We start from the raw sequence: 19876 nt of genomic DNA, 5'->3' as shown, positions 1-19876 counted from the left end.
TGAAAGCTCATCTTTGTTTCGTTCTCGCGAAACTCTGATGTCGAACGCCAAACAGCTCCGCATGAAGTCAAACACGATTATTCTCTATCTTTTAGCGACATGCTGTGGTCATAATTGTACTCTGCAGCTATTGCGTTGAACTGGTTAACTCCGCTATGGACTCGTTGACCCCGACGGCCATTGGTTTCCGTTGTTATGAATGCTCAGCGGGCGTCAGGTGCGCAACGAGATCATTTGGACGATTTGATTCAAACCGATTATTGTGCCGTTTTTATACAGCATTATAAACGCGTTAGAAAGCTTTGTATTGTGGATTTGGCAAGATCACGTTGCTGTCGCTTTAAAAGCTCCAGACAGAACGTCTCATATGATTTTGGACCTCCAATCAACTCTCCCAAACCCTTCTGCACGCGGACATGGCGAACGGGACAGATGTTTATACAGAAGAGATCTAAATCACATCTGTTTTCAAGGAAAGCAATAATTGAAATGCTGAGGAGGGTAACCGATGCTGCTTGGAGGCAAGAGACCACTGAATCACCATGGTAATGACCTCCCTAACTAATCATTTCCATCACTGATGCTATTTGGGTTTGTTTATAAGGCCTGTAGATGTCATATATTTCACGGACTGATGTGTCTGATATACAGATGTGCAGATATAATCCAATTAACTTTTGCTTGACTACTTTTTGCCACTTACTAATCAGATGGTGATCTAAATTTATAAGGTTTCATGTTAATTATATGTTTAAATTTCCCAAACAAGAACTAAAACAGAATTTAATAATTTCTACATTAAATAAACAATGTCGTTGTCTAATGTTGTTTCATAAAGTTGTGTAATGTATGCTATAAAAGTAAATAATAAGACTAATAAGATCCGTAAAGGGATAGTTAACCAAAAAAATTAAAAATCTTTCTTAATTTACTCGCTATCATGTCGTTACAAACCTGTATAAATGTCTTTGTTATGATGAACACAAAGGAAGATATTTTTGAGGAAGGTTTGGAACCAAATTTATACTCGAGCCCCATTGATCTATAGTAGGAAAAATAATACTATGGAAGTGAATGGGGCCAATGAACGTTTTGGTTTTAAACATTCCTCAAAATATCTTCATTTGTGGTCATCAGAACAAAGAAATTTATACAGGTTTGTAACAACATGAGAGTGAGTAAATGATCACAGAATTTTCATTTTTGGGTGAAATTAACTATGGTTTTATTAAAGTAAAAGTTAACCATGTTTTTGTGGATTGGATATGAGCACAGTTTAACTAAATATATCATAGTATCATACTGTAACTATATATCAGAAAAAATACCTATGGCTTTTGTAGTGGGACCATGATAAATTTGTGGTTAAAATGTGATACACATATATACATATTTAATATAATTAGACCACTCAAAAATAATAATTTCACCCAATAAAGTAGGGATGCACCGATACTGGTATCGGTTATTGGCCTCGATACCACATTTTCTAAAGTACTCGTACTCGTTAAAAGTCCCCCTATACCTGGAATCGATACCACGGTCTGAGAAATGTCTATGTTTGAGCGGCGTGTAAGGGGTTAATGCCTCCTGTTGTCCAAAGAGGCAGAGTTTACAAAAAACTGGAAAACTAGTCCTTTGTTTTTTTGTTAAATTATATGACTAAAGCTGTTACCTGTCAATTTAAATCATGTTTTTTTATTAAGTACTCGGTATCGGCAAGTACTGAAATGCAAGTACTCATACTCGTATTCCAAAAAAGTGGTATCGGTGCATCCCTACAATAAAGAGTTCGACAGGCTGTGTATTATTACACACTGTGTCAGGAGCTTCTTTAAAAACACTTTTACAGATTATTTATATAAGAGTTGGAAAAAAGAGTTTTGTTGTTGAAAAAAACAAATGTCTTTGTCCTGGGCAGATGAATTCACTTTTGTGCATTGTGCATTCAAGTTACACATCAGTATGTGTGTGTTCCCTGGAAATCAACTTATAAACCTTTGTGATGTTAACGCTTTGCTCCACGTGTTAAAGTTTAAATTGAAGTGAATCTTTTACAAAATCTCAATCATGTTCTCCTGTAGCTCATAGTGGAGCAAACTGCCAATCACCCATCTGCAGAGTTCTCCCTGGTCGAGGATGTGGCCCTTCACTGCACCTTTTTGATGGACAGCCTGAACAAGCAGCGTCTGTTCCAGCCAGATCTATGCGATGTGGACATTGTGCTCCTTCATCACCAGACTTCATTTCGGGCCCATAAGGGTGTACTTGCAGCCTACAGTCCCTTCTTCCACTCCCTCTTTTCATCTAGTAAGGAACTGCAGCGAGTGGAGCTTTCTCTGGAGGCACTCAGACCCCAAGGCCTGCAGCAAATTCTTAACTTCATCTACACCTCTAAGCTGCTGGTCACCAGCTGCAATGGCCAAGATGTCCTCAAAGCTGCCAGTGTGCTTCAGATGAGCAACATTGCCAATTCCTGTAGTGAGCTAATTAACAGGGGCTCACTGGAAGTCAGTTCCAGCATGGACACGAACAGACAGGACGCCGGTGCTCAGAGCTGGAGCAACAGCAAGAGCAACTCGGTAAACTCAGTTCACATGGAAATCAAGCATGAGAAAGACCCGACCTGTGCCAAAATCTATGTAGGGAAACGTGAAGGTGGCCCATATGCTGTTAAGGTAGGAGAAGGACGTTCAGAAAACATGCAAGTAATTTCATTTAAACTAGAAGGTGATACCGGAAGCTCGAAAGACCCTGAGGATCTTGCATCATTTAATCGAGAGCAAATTATAGTCGAGCTCAATTTGAACAACCAGACCCTTAATGTGTCCAAAGGTTCAGAGGGAGGTTCTCCTAAAACATCCCTATTAGAGCAACAGGTTCAGGGACAAGTAAGGAGCGGTGATAATCCAAGGGCCAATTTTGCCATGGAAGAGGAGGAGGAGGATGAAGAAGAGGGAGAGCCAAGTGAAGAAGGAGATGTGGCACTTGGAGGCACCAGTGAGGAAGAAGGTGGCACAACTCACTGTGATCCCACATTATCTGTATTCATGTCCGAAAGATCCCTAAAGCAAACTCAAGCCTCCAACGATGCAGCCACAATGGCCTCCGTGACAGAAAATTCGGGAGCGAGGCAGGAAAAGAGTCATAGCGGGAGCGCTGAGGAATGTGAAGGTCTGGAGCAGAGTTTTCCTTGTGTTAGGTGCCCCAAGATTTTCCACAACCGCTGGTTTCTGGAAAAGCACATGAACATGACACATAGCCACATGCAGATCTGTGACAAGTGTGGCAAGCGCTTCCTGCTAGAGAGCGAGCTACTGCTACATCACCAGACCGACTGTGAAAAGACAATACAGGTGCATTTGAATAAATTACATTTATGCTTTTGATAGACTTTTTTTTAAAGCAACATACAGTGCATTCAATGTATGCAGTTTATCATTACATATGTGGCTTACGTAAGTAGTAATGGAAGACAGGCCGTTGAATTATTCAAAAATAATGCACACCCATGATGGGAATTACCCCACGGGGTGCATTATTTTAAAATTATTAAGGACCAGAGTAAATTATTCCACAAACATTGTTCTGGTGGTTATTTTAAGACTTTTGACAGGTTACCTGTTTTTTTCAACCAATCAGAATAAAGCATTCAACTTTTACAACCATGGTATAATACTGTACTCATTAAACCAATTACCTTTGGACTGCTAATGCACTACTAGTTGAGCTACAGGAATATAGACACACAAACGTTAACATGATTGCAATTTTTTTGTCTCTTTAAGTGTCTAACTTGTGGAAAAGCCTTCAGGAAGCTCTGGTCCCTCCATGAGCACAATAAGATTGTTCATGGCTATGCTGAGAAGAAATACACTTGTGAGATTTGTGAGAAGAAATTCTACACAATGGCTCATGTACGCAAACACATGGTTGGTGAGTTGTGTTAGTGGCATTTTCACTTTATTTACTTTCTGTCTTCCATATTGTTAACACTAAGTAATAGTGTTAACACAACATATTGTTTTCAACTTTTTAAGAGGACAGTTATACATTGTATTCTATTCTACATGTTTAATAGTTTTCCTTTTTTCTGTGCTTTCTTTTATGATGTAAAGCTGTTTTGAAACCTTACCGTTTGAATTTGAATTATTTACTGTATGGATTTGTTTCTATATATATTTAGCCCACACAAAGGAGATGCCTTTCACCTGTGAGACATGTGGAAAGTCTTTTAAAAGGAGCATGTCACTTAAAGTCCACACTCTCCAACACTCAGGAGAGAAACCATTTCAGTGTGAGGTATGAAAACTGAGCTCTGTTAAGATTAAGTGTTGGTATAAGTTAATATAATAAATATATGAAGAATGCAAACGTTCATTAAAATTCATTAATTTGCCGTTCTGTTGTTACAAGACATAGTTCCTGAAAATAACAGAACACAAAAGTATAGATCTGTAATATCTATACAACATCATATGTTATATACAGTATAGATCGTTTCAGCACAACACAAACAAACGGCTTTTGTGAAACAAACTTAAGTTCCGGTAAACTATGCAAAGAATCAATAACAACAAAGTCGTTTTAGAGAAGTTTATTTCTGATAGCAAGCTAACTAAACAACATGTAGATTACCTTAGTTCAAATCATAGCTAAAGTGTATCAAAAACTATATTGAGCTAACATTACTGTGTAAAATGTGTACAATAAAATATATGCAATCTTGACTACAGATCGGCTGCCAAACCTCCCAACAAATTGCTGTAATCCATGATCGCCCTCTTAGCTTTAGGAAACCAAAACATTAGTTATTTTCGATGAGGTATTTCTTCCCGAGTTTAGTTTAGCAACTAGTCAGACCATTAAACAAACAGAGACCGGAAGTTAAGTTCTGCTCAGATGCCTAACCTTGTCAACGTGGTGTGTCCGATGAAACTATCTATAATGTTTTTACATATAAGGACTTCAAATGCAAAACCCTGTCTGTGCGTTTGACATGTTAATGTTCATAGGTTCAGTAATTTCAATTCTATGGTGTTGAAAAGGTTATCAGTCAGTAATTGAAATGCCTTATTTTCACAAATTAACCATTTTATTTAACGGTATTTAACATATTTCTATTTATTATGCCACAAAACCCTAAATGCATGTCAACTTTTTTGGCAAAAACTTTACTTCTTTGGACAATACAGTAAACAGTTGCAAAATCACTAAAGATGCAACTAGAAACATTGCAAATGAAGTCAGAATGTAAAGCTGAAAAAACTAAACTGCACATTCGGGGGTGCTTTGATCCATGTCACTGCCACATAATGGTTGTATTCAGGTCTTAGTTTAAATGTGATTTATGGTTGTTTTGTGTGCCCTTGTTTATCTAATTCATCTTCGGTACACTTAGAGGACTTTGCTGAAAATTCAAGGAGTTTACATTTTCTACATTTACATTACATTACATTAATTCATTTAGCTGACGCTTTTATCCAAAGCGACTTACAATTGCTATATATGTCAGAGGTCGTGTCCAACATGGGGTTAAGTGTCTTGCTCAGGGACACAATGGTGTGTCAAAGTGGATTCGAACCCCAGTCTCTCACACCAAAGATGAGTGTCTTATCCACTGCGCCATCACCATTCTGTTCACATCATTCTGCCAACAAAGCGATATTTCTGAATGGCCTGAGGCTGAAATTACGCAGATTTGAAGCAAAGAGCATTCGGTTAATATCATTATTTCATTTTGACAGGTTGCATTTAGGGGCTTTTGCATCTGGCTCCTTATAAAGTCCTATAGCGTTAATAATATTAAAGGAATATTCCACTTTCATAAAAATGTTATCCAGATAATTTACTCACTCAATGTCATCCAAGATGTTGATGGGTTTTTTTTCAGTCAAAGTTTTTGAGGAAAACATTCCAGGATTGTTCTCCATATAATGGACTTTGGTGGACCTCAACAGTTCACAGTTTCAATGCAGTTTAAAAATGCACTTTCAATGCAGCTTCAAAGGGCTGTAAACTATCCCAAAAGAGGCCTTATGGATCTTATCTAGCGAAACAATAATTTTTTTCGCCCTCCCAAAAAAAGTACTTTTAAAGGGATAATTCACTTTAAAATGAAAATTCTGTCATCATTTACTCATCCTCATGTTGTTCTAAACCTGTATGACTTTCTTTTTTCTGATGAACACAAAATAAGATATTTTGAGAAATGATGGTAAACACACAGCAGTAAGTGACCATAGACTTCCATAGTAGGAATAAAAAAATATGATTGAATTTAATGGATACTGTCAACTGTATCAAAATATTTTCTTCATCATTTATCACAATACTTCCAAAATATATTTTTTTCTACTATGGAAGTCTATGGTCACTATCTGCTGTGTGTTTACCATCATTTCTCAAAATATCTTCTGAAAAGAAATTCATACAGGTTTAGAACAACAAAAAACTATCCCTTTAAGCCACAACTTCTTGTCTTGCACTAGCTGTGTGATGCGCCAGCGCGACCTTACCTATTACATAATCATATTGAAAGGTCACGTGTTACATATGTAAAACTCACAATTGGGGACTATTTTAAACAATAAACTGACACAAAAGACATTAATTTGTATCATTCCTCATACAACAACATCGGAACGGTCCTCTTCCTCCACACTTTGAAAACACTGGAACTGTAGTTTCGAAAATGTCATGCTTGAACTTTCGAAGTGATTACGTAATACTTAAATTCACGCTGGTGCGTCACACAGCTAGTGCAAGACAAGAAGTTGAGTTTAAAAAGTACTCTTTTTTTTCCTCAATTGGGATCATTTACAGCCCTTTAACAGTGCACTGAAATTGTAAACTGTTGAGATTCACTATATGGAAAACAATCCTGAAAGACAAAAACATATTAGATGACAGAGGGGTGAGTAAATGATCAGATTATTTTAATAAAAGTGTATTTTCCTTTAATTTTAAACTGTTTGGTGATTAAATATGTCTGTTTATTTGTCACTTAGGTCTGCAGTGAATGTTTTCAATATAAGTACCAGCTACGCTCTCACATGAGTATCCACATTGGACACAAGCAGTTTATGTGTCAGTGGTGCGGGAAGGACTTCAATATGAAACAGTATTTTGATGAACACATGAAGACACACACAGGTGAGATCCAAGCAGATATATGCTCTGAAATATTTGTTTAAGAGTCTATAGTTTACAGGGTTATTGTATTGTTTTCCTATAGGAGAGAAACCATATATATGTGAGATCTGTGGAAAGAGCTTCACAAGTCGACCGAATATGAAGCGTCACCGCCGTACACACACCGGAGAGAAGCCTTACCCATGTGAAATGTGTGGCCAGCGATTTCGCTTCTCAAACATGCTGAAAGCTCATCGAGAGAAATGTTCCCAGGTCAAGAACCCTCCGACCTCTGAGGTCAATCAATCAGATTATAACTCCACTATGACTAAACCAATGGAAGCTACTGCCAATCAAGAACTTCGAGTCAGGATTGATTCACAGAGAGATATTAACCCACATCTGCACGCCGTTAGCACTTTTTCATCACATGTGCTGCATTCAGAAGATGGGAGCCCATCACAATCTCAGCTGCGTCCGTTTTCGTCTGTCTTCTCTTCTGCAAGGACAGATTCTAGGAATCTGTAACAACTGCTCTTATATAACTTTTTTCGTATGCAGAGGTGCTAATGTAGCAAAGAGAGTCTTAGATTTTCTAATAGCCACATGAAATGAATAAGCTCTGTGCTAAGATAAATCTTAGTTAATTAACTATAGTATATGTATAGTACATATGCTTTATTTACAGTATAAGAAACGGAAATAAAAGATTAGAGCTTTCAATGTACACATTGTGTAGCCGTTACAATTTAGATTTTTTAATTTACATATACAAGTATTGTTTGTATTTGGGATCATAATAACGACCTATGAGTCAATAGATTTCATTTCTGGCACCTTTACTGGCTTAATACTAAACATGTAAAAGGCTTCAGAAATATTTGTTGTACACATGCCTTTTTTTAATAGTCATATAATTTCTGTGAGGATATTTTTGCTGTACTTTTACAAATAGTTTCTTGTTTTAATACAATTTGTGTGTATTGTATTTTAAAGCACTTTAATAATATAAGTCAAATAATTCTCAATTTTTTAAATACTATACAATGTGTTTCAGCAGCTGGTGTAGCTGGTAATTTAGGAGTCAATGACTCAGTAGTTTTGTTACACAAGTTTGAAAAATCTTCGTAAAGGTTTCTTGTTGTGGTCTTGTCCAAAATCATTGTCCAATCATGTCACTGTAGGTCACCTAAACAACAGCACTTATGTGGGTGTGTGTGAATTATTAGAGATTTATGTAATCTCATAAATAAAAATAATAATAAAAACAAGTTACTTGCCACAATTCAAATTCAAACTCTAATGTTGTGTCTTCTAAGTTAAAGTCTATTTAACCGGTCAGAACATTGAGGGGTGGTTTCCCGGAAAGAGGTTAGACTAGTTTTAGACTAAAATAAATGTAAGTGCTTTCCAAACTGAAAACAACATATCTTAACATATATCATTGCCCTTTGTTTTGCCTCAAAATGCACACAAGTAATGTTTTTAATAAGACATGTTTGTTAAAACTAGTTATATTTCCTAATTAAACTAAGATCTAGTCCTGGCTTAAACTAATCCCTGTCTGGGAAACCACCCCATAGTCTCTGATGTTTTCAAACTTATAATATAATGTTTAAACAGCAATATCTTTTTTATTACCGTATGCACAGTGTTTCAACTTATTTTAGCAAGCATTAGTGTTTGTGTCTTTGCTGTGCTCAACTTTACTGCTTGTTTTTCATTATCATAATATAATTTACTGTATAAACATTTGTCTTTAATGCCCTATCATTATAAATGTCATAATGAAACGGCAATAGCATCACAAAACGGCACCTTATTCATATAATTTTTCATCTTATTAAATAAGTACTAGCAGATGAGCTGTTCATGAAAAATTAAAAAAGTATTGAAATGACTGATATGAATTTATATGGTATTTGTAAGCCTCAGTATAGTCTGTCAGGCGCATTGTGTACTTTATAGTTTCAGTCTATGTCTATATTCCATAATTACTCATTTCTTTACCTGTATTTTCATTATTGTCATGTGGCTTTGGAAATAACAGTGTGTTTGCCACTGATCTGTATGTTGTTTGAGTTTTAATTTTAGTTTGGTCATTGTTTTTTGTTCCATTCTCTTTCATTTATTTCTCTCATTTTGGATTGTATTGGTCATAATTAAATACTGTTACATTGTAGTTGCCATCTGAAATATAATATATCATATAATGAAAGCAATTAATGTACACTCATTTATAAATCAACTCAAATAATCCTTCAGTTATGACATAAAGCATTCCTATGAAAATGTATGGTCCTGTCTTTTATCTGCTGAGTTTTTTTTTTTTTAGAAACAACAATTTAAAGAATGTGCATAATACTAAGAACTGTTATAGACATATCGATCCATATTAATAATATTATGCACTTACAATAAGGTGTCCTTGTATTAATCACAAATTACTGTATCATCATTTAGTAGGAATTTAAAGAGTATTGTTGCATAACAAGTAGGAAGGTCTGAATGTTTTGCAGGGTTGTTTGTACAGTATGCTACAGCTTATGAGTTTTTGTCTAGATGAGACCTAAAGATCACATTTTGGTGAGTCGCAAAGTGTTGAGACGCACACCCAGCACTGACGCCCCGGCAGCATAACGTATCTTCCTCAGGATCCCATTCCAACATTTCTCCTCTTCATCAAACCTGCCAACGCAAAACACAAGTTGATTTGTTTCTTAAAGGAGAAGTTCGGTATTTTACACTTAAAGCCCTGTTTTCAGATTAAATGAAATATGATGAATATAATATTTATGATGACATAGAATGGTTTTGACTGAAATTTGGACATATGATGCTGTCCCACTGTGTTCACTGATATGCTCACACAAAATCGTTGCAAAAGATGCTTTCCAACAGGTTTTATCGTAGTTTTTGTCCAACTCCATTGATTTGGATTAGATGTGCTGTGAGGTACGGTATTACTCCGCGCCACCAGGAACTTTGTTTGTATTCTTGCAATTGGCAAAGGCGGAATATCGCCACCAACTGGGCTGGAGTGTCTATTACTGTTATTCAAGCTCTCAGCGGAAGAATATACGGGTGTGAGGCGTTTGGAAAAATAGGTCCACAAGTTTACAACGAATGGTAAAACACCTGTTGGAAAGCATCTTTTGCAGCGATTTTTGTGTGAGCACATCAGTGAACACCCCTGACCACTCGGTGAGTTTCACGTCTTTGTAAACGAAAGTTTAATGCATTTTAAGAAAGGATTGTTCAAGTGCACCTATGCAGCCATTGTGGGGGTGGGGGGGTGATACCACAGAAACCGAAAATTCTCGGGCCAGCATTATATGTCCAAATTTCAGTCAAAACCTTTCTATTTCATCATAAACAATATGAAAACAGGGCTTTAAGTGTAAAATACCGAACTTGTCCTTCAAGACCACACTCTTAAAAATAAAGGTGCTTCAGGATGCCATAGAAAAACATACAAAAAACCTTTCTGTTTACAGCCTTTGACTAAATGGTTCTTTGAGGAACCAAAATTGGTTATTTTATGGCATTGCTATGAAGAACATTTTATAGTCCCACTGTGGTTATGTTGTTCATACAGTATGTCTATGTCGTGTTTTTAATACGCTTTTAAGACAAATGATGTGCAAATGTAGCATTTAACAACATTGCTGAGTATTTTCTTAATACAATTGGTTTCCATCACAAACATGTAACCAATCATATCAACACAGTTGAACATGTGGATCAGTAGCTTGTGTCATAGATATTATGTTTGGATGCCTCAGCTACGTTCATACTGCAGGGCTTAATGCTCAATTCCGATTTTTTGAAGAAATTCGATTTTCTTGCAAGGCCGTTCACATTTCCAATTAAATGCGACCTTTTGTGATCTCCTGTGTGAATGTGAAATGACCCAGTAGTGACCCGCATGCACAGAAGAGTACTCAACGCTCAACGACTTCACTCGTTGTTTGTGGAAGTAGCTAACGTTAAACATGGATGTCAACAACAGTGTAATCAACAGCGGAGCTCTTTTTGCAATATTAAAGTTATTTTCCCAGCGGAGAACACAATTACAATCTTTTCGTTTTAAGAAGAAAATTAAAAAGGATGAGAGCAAGGTTTTTGGCCATGGCGTTTTGTTTTCATTGTCCGCCATGGTTGTTGTTTATCTTCTCGTTCCTGCTTCAACGCAGAATTATGACGTTTGTAGCGTATCAATGACGTACGGGTTAGATACATAAGGCCTGGCCGTTCAGACAGAGGTTGCATTTCAAAAGATCAGATACGTATCGGATTCAGGACCACATACTATGAAGGTATATTTGGTGCAAAACAACTCCACACCTGTGACAGTGGAATTTGTATTTGTAGAGTTTATCCACATATGTGTATCAGTAAACTTGAAGTCGCAGAGGACGTGATGCAAACTTGTAGATTTTTTTTCTTTCTCTCAAATACAACACAACAGTTACACATTCACAAATCCTTCAGTGCAGCTGCACAAATCCCATTTTACAAATCACAGATTAAGAAACTCACAAGTTCACATTTTTTGCTACAATTGATGCAGAAAATATGGTGCATAACCTACTTGAACGCCTGCATCAAATAATGTGAAGTCACACACAAATTTTTTACATTTGCAAAATCAGTTTGTGCATCTGTGCGATGAGACTTGCATGTGTGTACAATTTATTTTTCACAAATATTTTTTTATTTTTTTAATATATTCTAGCCCAAACACAAGTACATAAATACAACTGCTTGAATCTGCTGCTACAAGTTTCAAATACTCTTTTTCATGTGCTCTCTCTTCTGCACCAAATATCTCGAGATAAATGGTGCGAAAGTGATTTGTATACCTGTAGGCTTTGGCGAGCACTGTTCAGCACTGCCCACCAGGTGGCGCCCCCGACACTCACTGAAGCAGAGTTTATTAATTACCACCAATGTTTCAGCAAAGTAAATCGCCTTTATCAAGGTATTATTTTCACCAAGTGGAGAACAATATAAAAGGGAGTGCTAATTATACACACATGAAGGTAATTACATACAATACTCCAATGATTCATTAGTAAACAAAATATAAGTTTCATAAATTTCAAACCATCAATATAAGTAGATTAAAAAATACAAGCAGCAAATACACACATAGGCCTACATTTAAATAAGATACCAAATGATGTAAGTCCCATTCATTTTTAATATCATAAAACAAATTATTTTATTTTTCAGACTAATTTTTAATTCAAACAGGAGGTGGGGCCATGGAAAGAATGTTTGTGATTTCTTTTGCAAAATAACCTTTTTTTGAAGAAAAATATGTGTATTTAAATCATGCTTTTTCTTCTAATATACTAATTTGGATGATTATTTCTGTCTTTTTGAATCGGGTTACTGAACAACTAAATTATTTTTATTATTATATAAACAGTTGTTCTGATTTCTTAACATTTACTTTGGATGCTAACCCAAATCAAATCTGCTTTTTAGACTTGTGGATAGCTCGTAATTGTTTATATAGGGATCCGATTAAAAAACCTACAGCTCGTAATACACTATTGAGAGTGGATTCTTATTGTCGTGAGCAGGGCCGTACACAGGATTTTATAAATACCGAGGTCCATATGTATTTTTTCAGGGCATGCACGCCAGGAAAAAAATTCTTATTTCTCTGCTCTACATATATGAATTATAACACATCAGAAAACCAAAGAATCTAATAACTATAGATTTCAAACCATGTCAGTATGCGCAAGACTTGTGTTGTTTATTAGTAAGACATTGAAATAATTATGTTACCATCCTGGGCACACTGCTGTGTCAGTTAAGTAAACATAGGTTAACTGAATATAGGATCAGTTTAGTGAATTAACCAAAGGCTATCAAGAATTTGTTTATTAAATTCATTCACAATATGCACACACTTATTAATATGCTGAAATACAACATCAATATTGCAGTGGCAGAACTAGAATTTTATAAATGGGGTGTCCAAGGCTACTTTAGGGGGTCCATATCCCATGAAAGAAAACGACATGTAATTATTATAATACTTCACATTACCCCATATTAGATAAATATTCTTCTTGCCCTGAATTCATTACATGACTTATACTAACTGTAAGATACAAACATAATGCAAGGCTGAACTTGCATAATAAACCAATAATAAACCAACTTACTTCAAAGAGCAGAGTTCAACATTAAGGATTGTTGGCAAAAAAAGATATTTATTTAAAATTAAATATGGATTAATCTTTTTTTACGAAGTTACAGTCAGGACCAGTGAGTGATTTTCTCTTCTTTTGTTATTTAAGTAACTTTAATGACTTCAACAGGTACTGTTTTTTAGACTTTAAGACAGAATGTAATAAAATGTTTACATTCGGAAGACATATTAAGACATAATCAGTAGTTTACTATGATACTCACTAAAACAGTCCGGACCTCAATGGTGGGTACGGCCAAGGTCAAGAGTCCTGTCTGTGTCTGCCCTATTTCCCTCTTGTTCCTTTGTTGCCCCGCCCCCTTTTTTGCTGCCATGGACATTAATTCATACCCCACCCACTGCCCATCTGTTTCCATAGTAATTAATTGTTTCTGTTCTGTCATTGGTTCTTGTCACGTTTAATTACCCTGCCTGTTGATTGTCTGTTTGTCAGCCGTTGTTTTATGTTGGTTGTTTCCTGTCATGTGTTACTGTTCGTGTTCTTGCCTGTGCTCCTGTACCTTTTTTGGATTTAATACACTTAAAAACTGCATTTGGATCCACTCATCTTGCCATGTCTTGCCTTCCTGTGACAGTTATCATCCGTTAACATTGAAGAAAAGTCTTCCTTAAGGTCAAATGTAATATATAAAGTCTAAAAATGATTTTATTAAGAATCTTAATGATATGGAAATATCTTTGGGATTCACCCCCAAACAAATACAAGCTTATTTATTTGATAACATGTCACTGTGGTAAATCATATGTAGGAAAAACAAATAGAGAGTATAAAACACACATCACAAAACATCAGAGTGCAATAATATGCAGAAATATGAACCTGCCATTAGCACTGCATTTTGTTGAACTTAATCATCCTATTACTTCATTATTGTATATAGGAATTGAGAGGGAATTTCCATCTAGAAGGTGAGGTGAGTTTGACCAATTTTTACTTAGACAGAAGGCCTTTTAGGTATATTAAATGTGAACATTGGCACACATGGTTTAAAAGTAGATTTTGATTTGGGTTGTTTTTATAGGTATTATGATATTTAAAATGAATGGGACTTACATCATTTGGTATCTTATTTAAAGTTAAAATGTTTGCTGCTTGTATTTTGTAATCTACTTATATTGATGGTTTGAAATTTATGGAACTTATATTTTGTTTACTAATGAATCATTGGAGTATTGTATGTAATTACCTTCATGTGTGTATAATTAGAACTCCCATTTGTATTGTTATCCACTTGGTGAAAATAATACCTTGATAAAGGCGATTTACTTTGCTGAAACATTGGTGGTAATTAATAAACTCTGCTTCAGTGAGTGTCTGGGGCGCCACCTGGTGGGCAGTGCTGAACAGTGCTCGCCAAAGCCTACAGGTATACAAATCACTTTCGCACCATTTATCTCGAGATATTTGGTGCAGAAGAGAGAGCACATGAAAAAGAGTATTTGAAACTCATAGCAGCAGATTCAAGCAGTTGTATTTATGTACTTGTGTTTGTGCTAGAAAATATTTAAAAAATAAAAAAATATTTGTGAAAAAAACAATTGTACACACATGCAACTCTCATCGCACAGATGCACAAACTGATTTGCGAATGTACAAAATTTGTGTGTGACTTCACATATTTTGATGCAGGTGTTCAAGTAGGTTATGCACCATATTTACTGCAGCAATTGTAGCAAAAAACGTGAGCTTGTGAGTTTCTTAATCTGTGATTTGTAAAATGGGATTTGTGCAGCTGCACTGAAGGATTTGTGAATGTGTAACTGTTGTGTTGTATTTGAGGGAAAGAAAAAAAATCTACAAGTTTGCAACTCTTCATCTGTGACTTCAAGTTTACTGATACACATGTGTGGATAATCTCTACAAATACAAATTTTACTGTCACAGGTGTGCAGTTGTTTTGCACCAAATATACCTTCATAACATACCCTTTAGCTCTGCTTCTGAGTGCTTTAACCTGGTAACATCAGCACTCGTATGTATTGTGTGAAACCGAACTTATAGCAGTTGTGTGTCTAAAACTGCTGAATATAGCATCTATTTACATATATATCTATGGTTAGAGGTGGTGCAAAAGAGTGGAGGGTAGGGTCTAATTTGCATATTCATATTAATGGTCTGAGCAGTGTGATTAAGTACAGGCAGGGGATAATTTCGTATTCCTAGGTCCAAGGCAAGGGTATAGAGTTACATTTACAGAAATTACTGTGACAGGTAAAACTTTTATACATGCTATGATGATGCTCAATGATGCGTTTTAAATGCTAAAATTCCTGACTACTTCAAGCTTTATTATTTTATCAGTTTGGACAGCTCTTATATTTATTTTAGTCTAGGACTAGTCTAATCCCTGTCTGGGAAACCACCCCTATACAACACACCTTGTCTTAAGTTGCTTAACACACAAGCTGTTCATTAAAAATGAGTCTTCTATTTAAAATTCTGAGGTTGTGAAATAACCTGTTTGGTAAAGTTTTTATTTGACCGATAAACATGTTAGATGATTTCAATATATTTACAATGTTGTGACTCGTGTGTTCGGAGTGTCATGTGTGTTGCTCGTGTTTTCAAAATATGTGTTTGTTGCGTCATGTGAACCATGTGCATCACCTGTTTTGATTGCTGCATGTGCGTCAAAACCGTTTATTATAAAAGAGATGCTCACGTTCACAAAATACACGCAAGACACTCCCTTAACAGTAAACTTTGATTACACATTAGATTATGTGAGTATCCGACAAACCCAAGCGTCTCTTATCATAAACCTTTTAAACGCGTCTGCAGCAGGCACTTATTTTGACAAGACACACGTGATGCATTTAGGATCTCTCGATGCGCAGAACACATATTTTGAAAAAAGGAACCACACACATGACGGGCTACATACATGTTGTGACGAACTTCGCATCGAGCGCCCTCGAAAAAAGAAGTCACCGGCCGCCACTGTAAAAGTCACTACAACTGAGCAAGCTATCTGTACTTAACCCTAATGCTTACCTCCATATGTCGTTCATCTCAGTGGGCTCCATTTTTTCTGTCTCCTCATTTGGCATCATAGCAAAACCTCCAACAGCATACAAGCAGCCTCCCAGTTGGATAAGGTTAAGGGAGCTTCTTTCCTGAGGAAACTCCACAAACTCTGACCATCTAATCGGAAGACACACAAATTGCTAGCTGCCCATAACAAATTCAACCATGTGTCATATATATATATATATATATATATATATATATTTATAGGAACATGATAAAACTCACGAGTTACTGGCAATATCATAGACCTCCACGCTGCTAGTCAGTCCATTATCAGTAACTCCAGTGACCACGTAGATTTTGTCTTTGTAGACGGCAGTGCCAAACAATGAGCGGGCAGTTTTCATCGGTGCCAGATCTTTCCATTCAAACTTGGTGGGGTTGTAGACACACATCCTCCTTAGGCATTTCCTATATCATCACATTTAACAAAAGGGGCAAAAGAAATTTAATAAAGAGTAAATTAGATTTTCTCTAATTCATTTATAAACCTTTTTACTTACTTGCTCTCAGTTTTTCCACCTATTACATAGACAAGTCCTTTGTGTGAAATGGTTGCATGCCCATAAACTGCATAGGGAAGAGGATCAGACTCTCCCCATTTGAATGACCTGTGCAGATTATTAATACATTTACAAAAACAAAAAGTAGTGTTTACACCATCTATTTACAGTACTTAGTCTATTGTTTACTTACTTGATCTATAACATTTACGCTTAATTGATCTAATTCAACCAAGTCCTATAGCATTTCTGAATGCATTTTCTTTTGTCGCATTTTCTGCGTGTACTCACTGTCTGTCGTAGATCATAACGGAATCTAATGCACGTTCTCCCTCCTTCAGTTCTTTACCTCCAATCACATAGATGGAGTTCTCAGCCTCCGCCAGACCAAACAAGCAACGAGGGTTTGGTAGTGAGGGCATCCCAAGCCATTCTGAGCTCATGGGATCAAACTGTGGCGTAAAGAAGAGTTTAGAAAACAAAATCAACTTGTTTTTGTTTATGTATACAGTAGATGTTTTTGTTTCCACTAAACGTATTGACTGAAATAAATGTGGAGTCATGCAGGCGTAATGAAAACATGACACATGAGGTACAAAGCTATAACAGCTGTTCAGAAGCTGAACAGAAGCTAATGGACATACTCACGCGCTTATTTTTGGAACCAAAGATTTGTGATGCTGTGAGTCATTCATTTATATTCAATTGAGACATTTATATCTGTACACTAATACTATAGTAATGCAAAGAACAAGAACCTGTGTTTACCTGTAAAAAGTATGAGCTGAAAGGTATGTCTTTATTGTCCTCATTATACATGAGACCTCCAGAAACAAAGACCTGATTCTCCTTTGTGACGAGACTGCAGTGGTTTTTAGGGATCTCGGTGGACAAGGATGTGACAAAGCACTCATTTGCTGCAGGGTCGTACGCTACCGTTCCCGTATCACTGATCAGTAATATAAGGTCTGTTTGAAACATACCAAAACGTGGGTTGTTGTTTAAGATCCCCGGCAACAAATCTTCCTCCTCCTCATCTTCAGAAACCGTCTCTCCTTCCCTTTTCCTTCCTTTTTGTGTCCGTTTGACCCTGTGCAGCACTCCTCTCTGTGCATCTTTGACAAGCTGGAGCTCCTTCTTGAGCTCTTGATTTGTTTTGATCAGTCTATGTTGTTCCACTTTCTCCTCAAAGTAACTTGTCGGAATAAGACGGAAACGTACGCAGTGAAGAAGTTCAGGCAGGTCCTTTAGCCTTTCCACCGTGTCGTACTCAACCCAGTCCATCAATGACTCAAATACCAACTCTTCTCGTTCCACGTTCAAAGAGTCACACGTGATGATAGCAGCCAACTCACCGGAGCCCAGCTGATTGAAGTCCTGGTCTCGGATGATGAGCTCATAGCGGTCACAGATGAAGTCCCGCGCCTCCATGGCCAGGCTTGGGCAGTCCAGTAACAGTCCTAGTCTTAAGATTGCAAGACAGTTACTGAGGACCAGCTTTTGCTTTAGGTAAGACAAACAAACGCTAAAGATCGAAGGAATCTGGTACATGTTGGCGGCCATGAAGATGTCTTGGACGTTCTGCTCGGTAAGGCTGATGTCTGAGGTGTAAATGTACCTCAGGATCATGCCCATGATCCCAGGCTCGATGTCTTTTAGAACGATCTCACGCTTTTTGCTCTCCTCCAGGTCTGAAAGAAACATGGCTTTGAAATACGGACTACTGGCAGCCAGCACTAGCCGGTGGCAAGGAAACTCGTTGTCTTTGATCTTCAGAACGCAGTCCACAAATTTATTAGTCTCCAGAAGATCACAGAGCCCGTCTTGTAGAAGTGTTTGCTGATACATCCGTGGCTCCGTCACCGGGTCCACCGACATGGAGGCCATCTTGTTATGGTTCGATGTGATATTTCAGTAGGAGGGAGGGGTGTCCTGATCCTCTCTCACAAGAAAACTGGACTGACTGGATTAACAGCGTTACTCTAATGGTGGAGAAATGGTGGAGGATGAACCCATAGCATGCTGGTGTGTTCTCTTACAGCTGTCACAAGCTGTCAGCTAATGTCTATTCGTCTATATATAGACTGTGCATAAACGAACCACACTCAGTTTAAGAAGGCCTGAAATTCAAGCTTGGCCCTCCCTTCCCCCTCCATCCGACCGATCCAGCCAACAGCTGAAACATTGCTCACAAGTTGTAGATCTTCTAGAAAAAGGATAGTAGAGCAATACAACAGAACTGACACCACTCTAAAAGAAAAGTGAAGGAAAATATCCAATACCAAACCATTTGAAAATGGGGAACAGACATATGTCTCCCTTTAACAGTGTTTTGTAAGGTAATGTTTCTTAATGTACCCCTCTAGTAGAGATCATGGGCTCTTATATCTCATTACTATCAGTTTATTGGAACTGGTGGTAAATCACATTGTCAGCATTTTTGACATTTTTGTTCATAGACTGTAAAAAATTCCTTGTTACACTTAAATGTTTAAGTTTAACAATCTTGAATTTAACTTTGTGGACTAGTAAGAAGTTGCTATGAATTATAAAATAAAGTTGAAATAACTATTCAACTTTTTTATTTATACCAACTTCTCACTAGTCAAGAAAGTTGAAATGGCTTGTTAATTCAAGTTGATTAAACTTAAAAATTTAAGTACAAAGAGGAAATATTAGAATATATCAAAGAGAAGAGATGATGGTCAGAATGTCTCAGCTCCAAGGGATTTTATTTACCTTTTCATTCCAGAACAGACCTAAAAATCAAAAAACAGGTTGTTTTCAAAAAACTTTTTTAAGTAGGTATTTCACTAAATCGAAACATACAGTACATTTTAATTGTGTGAAGACAGTGGCTAACTGTGTAATGTGACTAATAATAATCCATAAGGAGATAACTAGGAGATATGATAACAGCATGATGACCCACAGTGTTTCTCAGGGTGTATTTTAAGACTATTAATCAACCCA

The 19876-nt window shown here is 36.7% G+C and overlaps 2 protein-coding genes across 2 annotated transcripts; one reads left to right on the top strand and one right to left on the bottom strand.

Moving 5' to 3' along the window:
- The first annotated feature begins 155 nt into the window (after positions 1-155).
- On the top strand, positions 156-9466 carry zbtb47a (zinc finger and BTB domain containing 47a). Its single transcript, XM_065276224.2, has 6 exons — positions 156-545; positions 2085-3356; positions 3789-3936; positions 4187-4302; positions 7011-7155; positions 7238-9466. Exons 1-6 carry the CDS (start codon positions 543-545, stop codon positions 7660-7662), a joined length of 2109 nt encoding a protein of 702 aa, XP_065132296.1. The 5' UTR covers positions 156-542; the 3' UTR covers positions 7663-9466.
- Positions 9419-18970, bottom strand: klhl40a (kelch-like family member 40a). The gene is made up of 6 exons (XM_065276226.1): positions 17672-18970; positions 17195-17355; positions 16904-17011; positions 16626-16811; positions 16365-16514; positions 9419-9822 (listed from the first exon to the last, which is right to left on the bottom strand). The coding sequence occupies exons 1-6, from the start codon at positions 18788-18790 to the stop codon at positions 9711-9713; spliced, it is 1836 nt and encodes a 611-aa protein (XP_065132298.1). The 5' UTR covers positions 18791-18970; the 3' UTR covers positions 9419-9710.
- Between the last annotated feature and the right edge of the window lie 906 nt (positions 18971-19876).

Source organism: Paramisgurnus dabryanus, chromosome 6 (genome assembly GCF_030506205.2).
Source record: "Paramisgurnus dabryanus chromosome 6, PD_genome_1.1, whole genome shotgun sequence".
Lineage (NCBI taxonomy): Eukaryota > Metazoa > Chordata > Actinopteri > Cypriniformes > Cobitidae > Paramisgurnus > Paramisgurnus dabryanus.
This window is presented reverse-complemented; position numbering and strand designations above follow the sequence as displayed.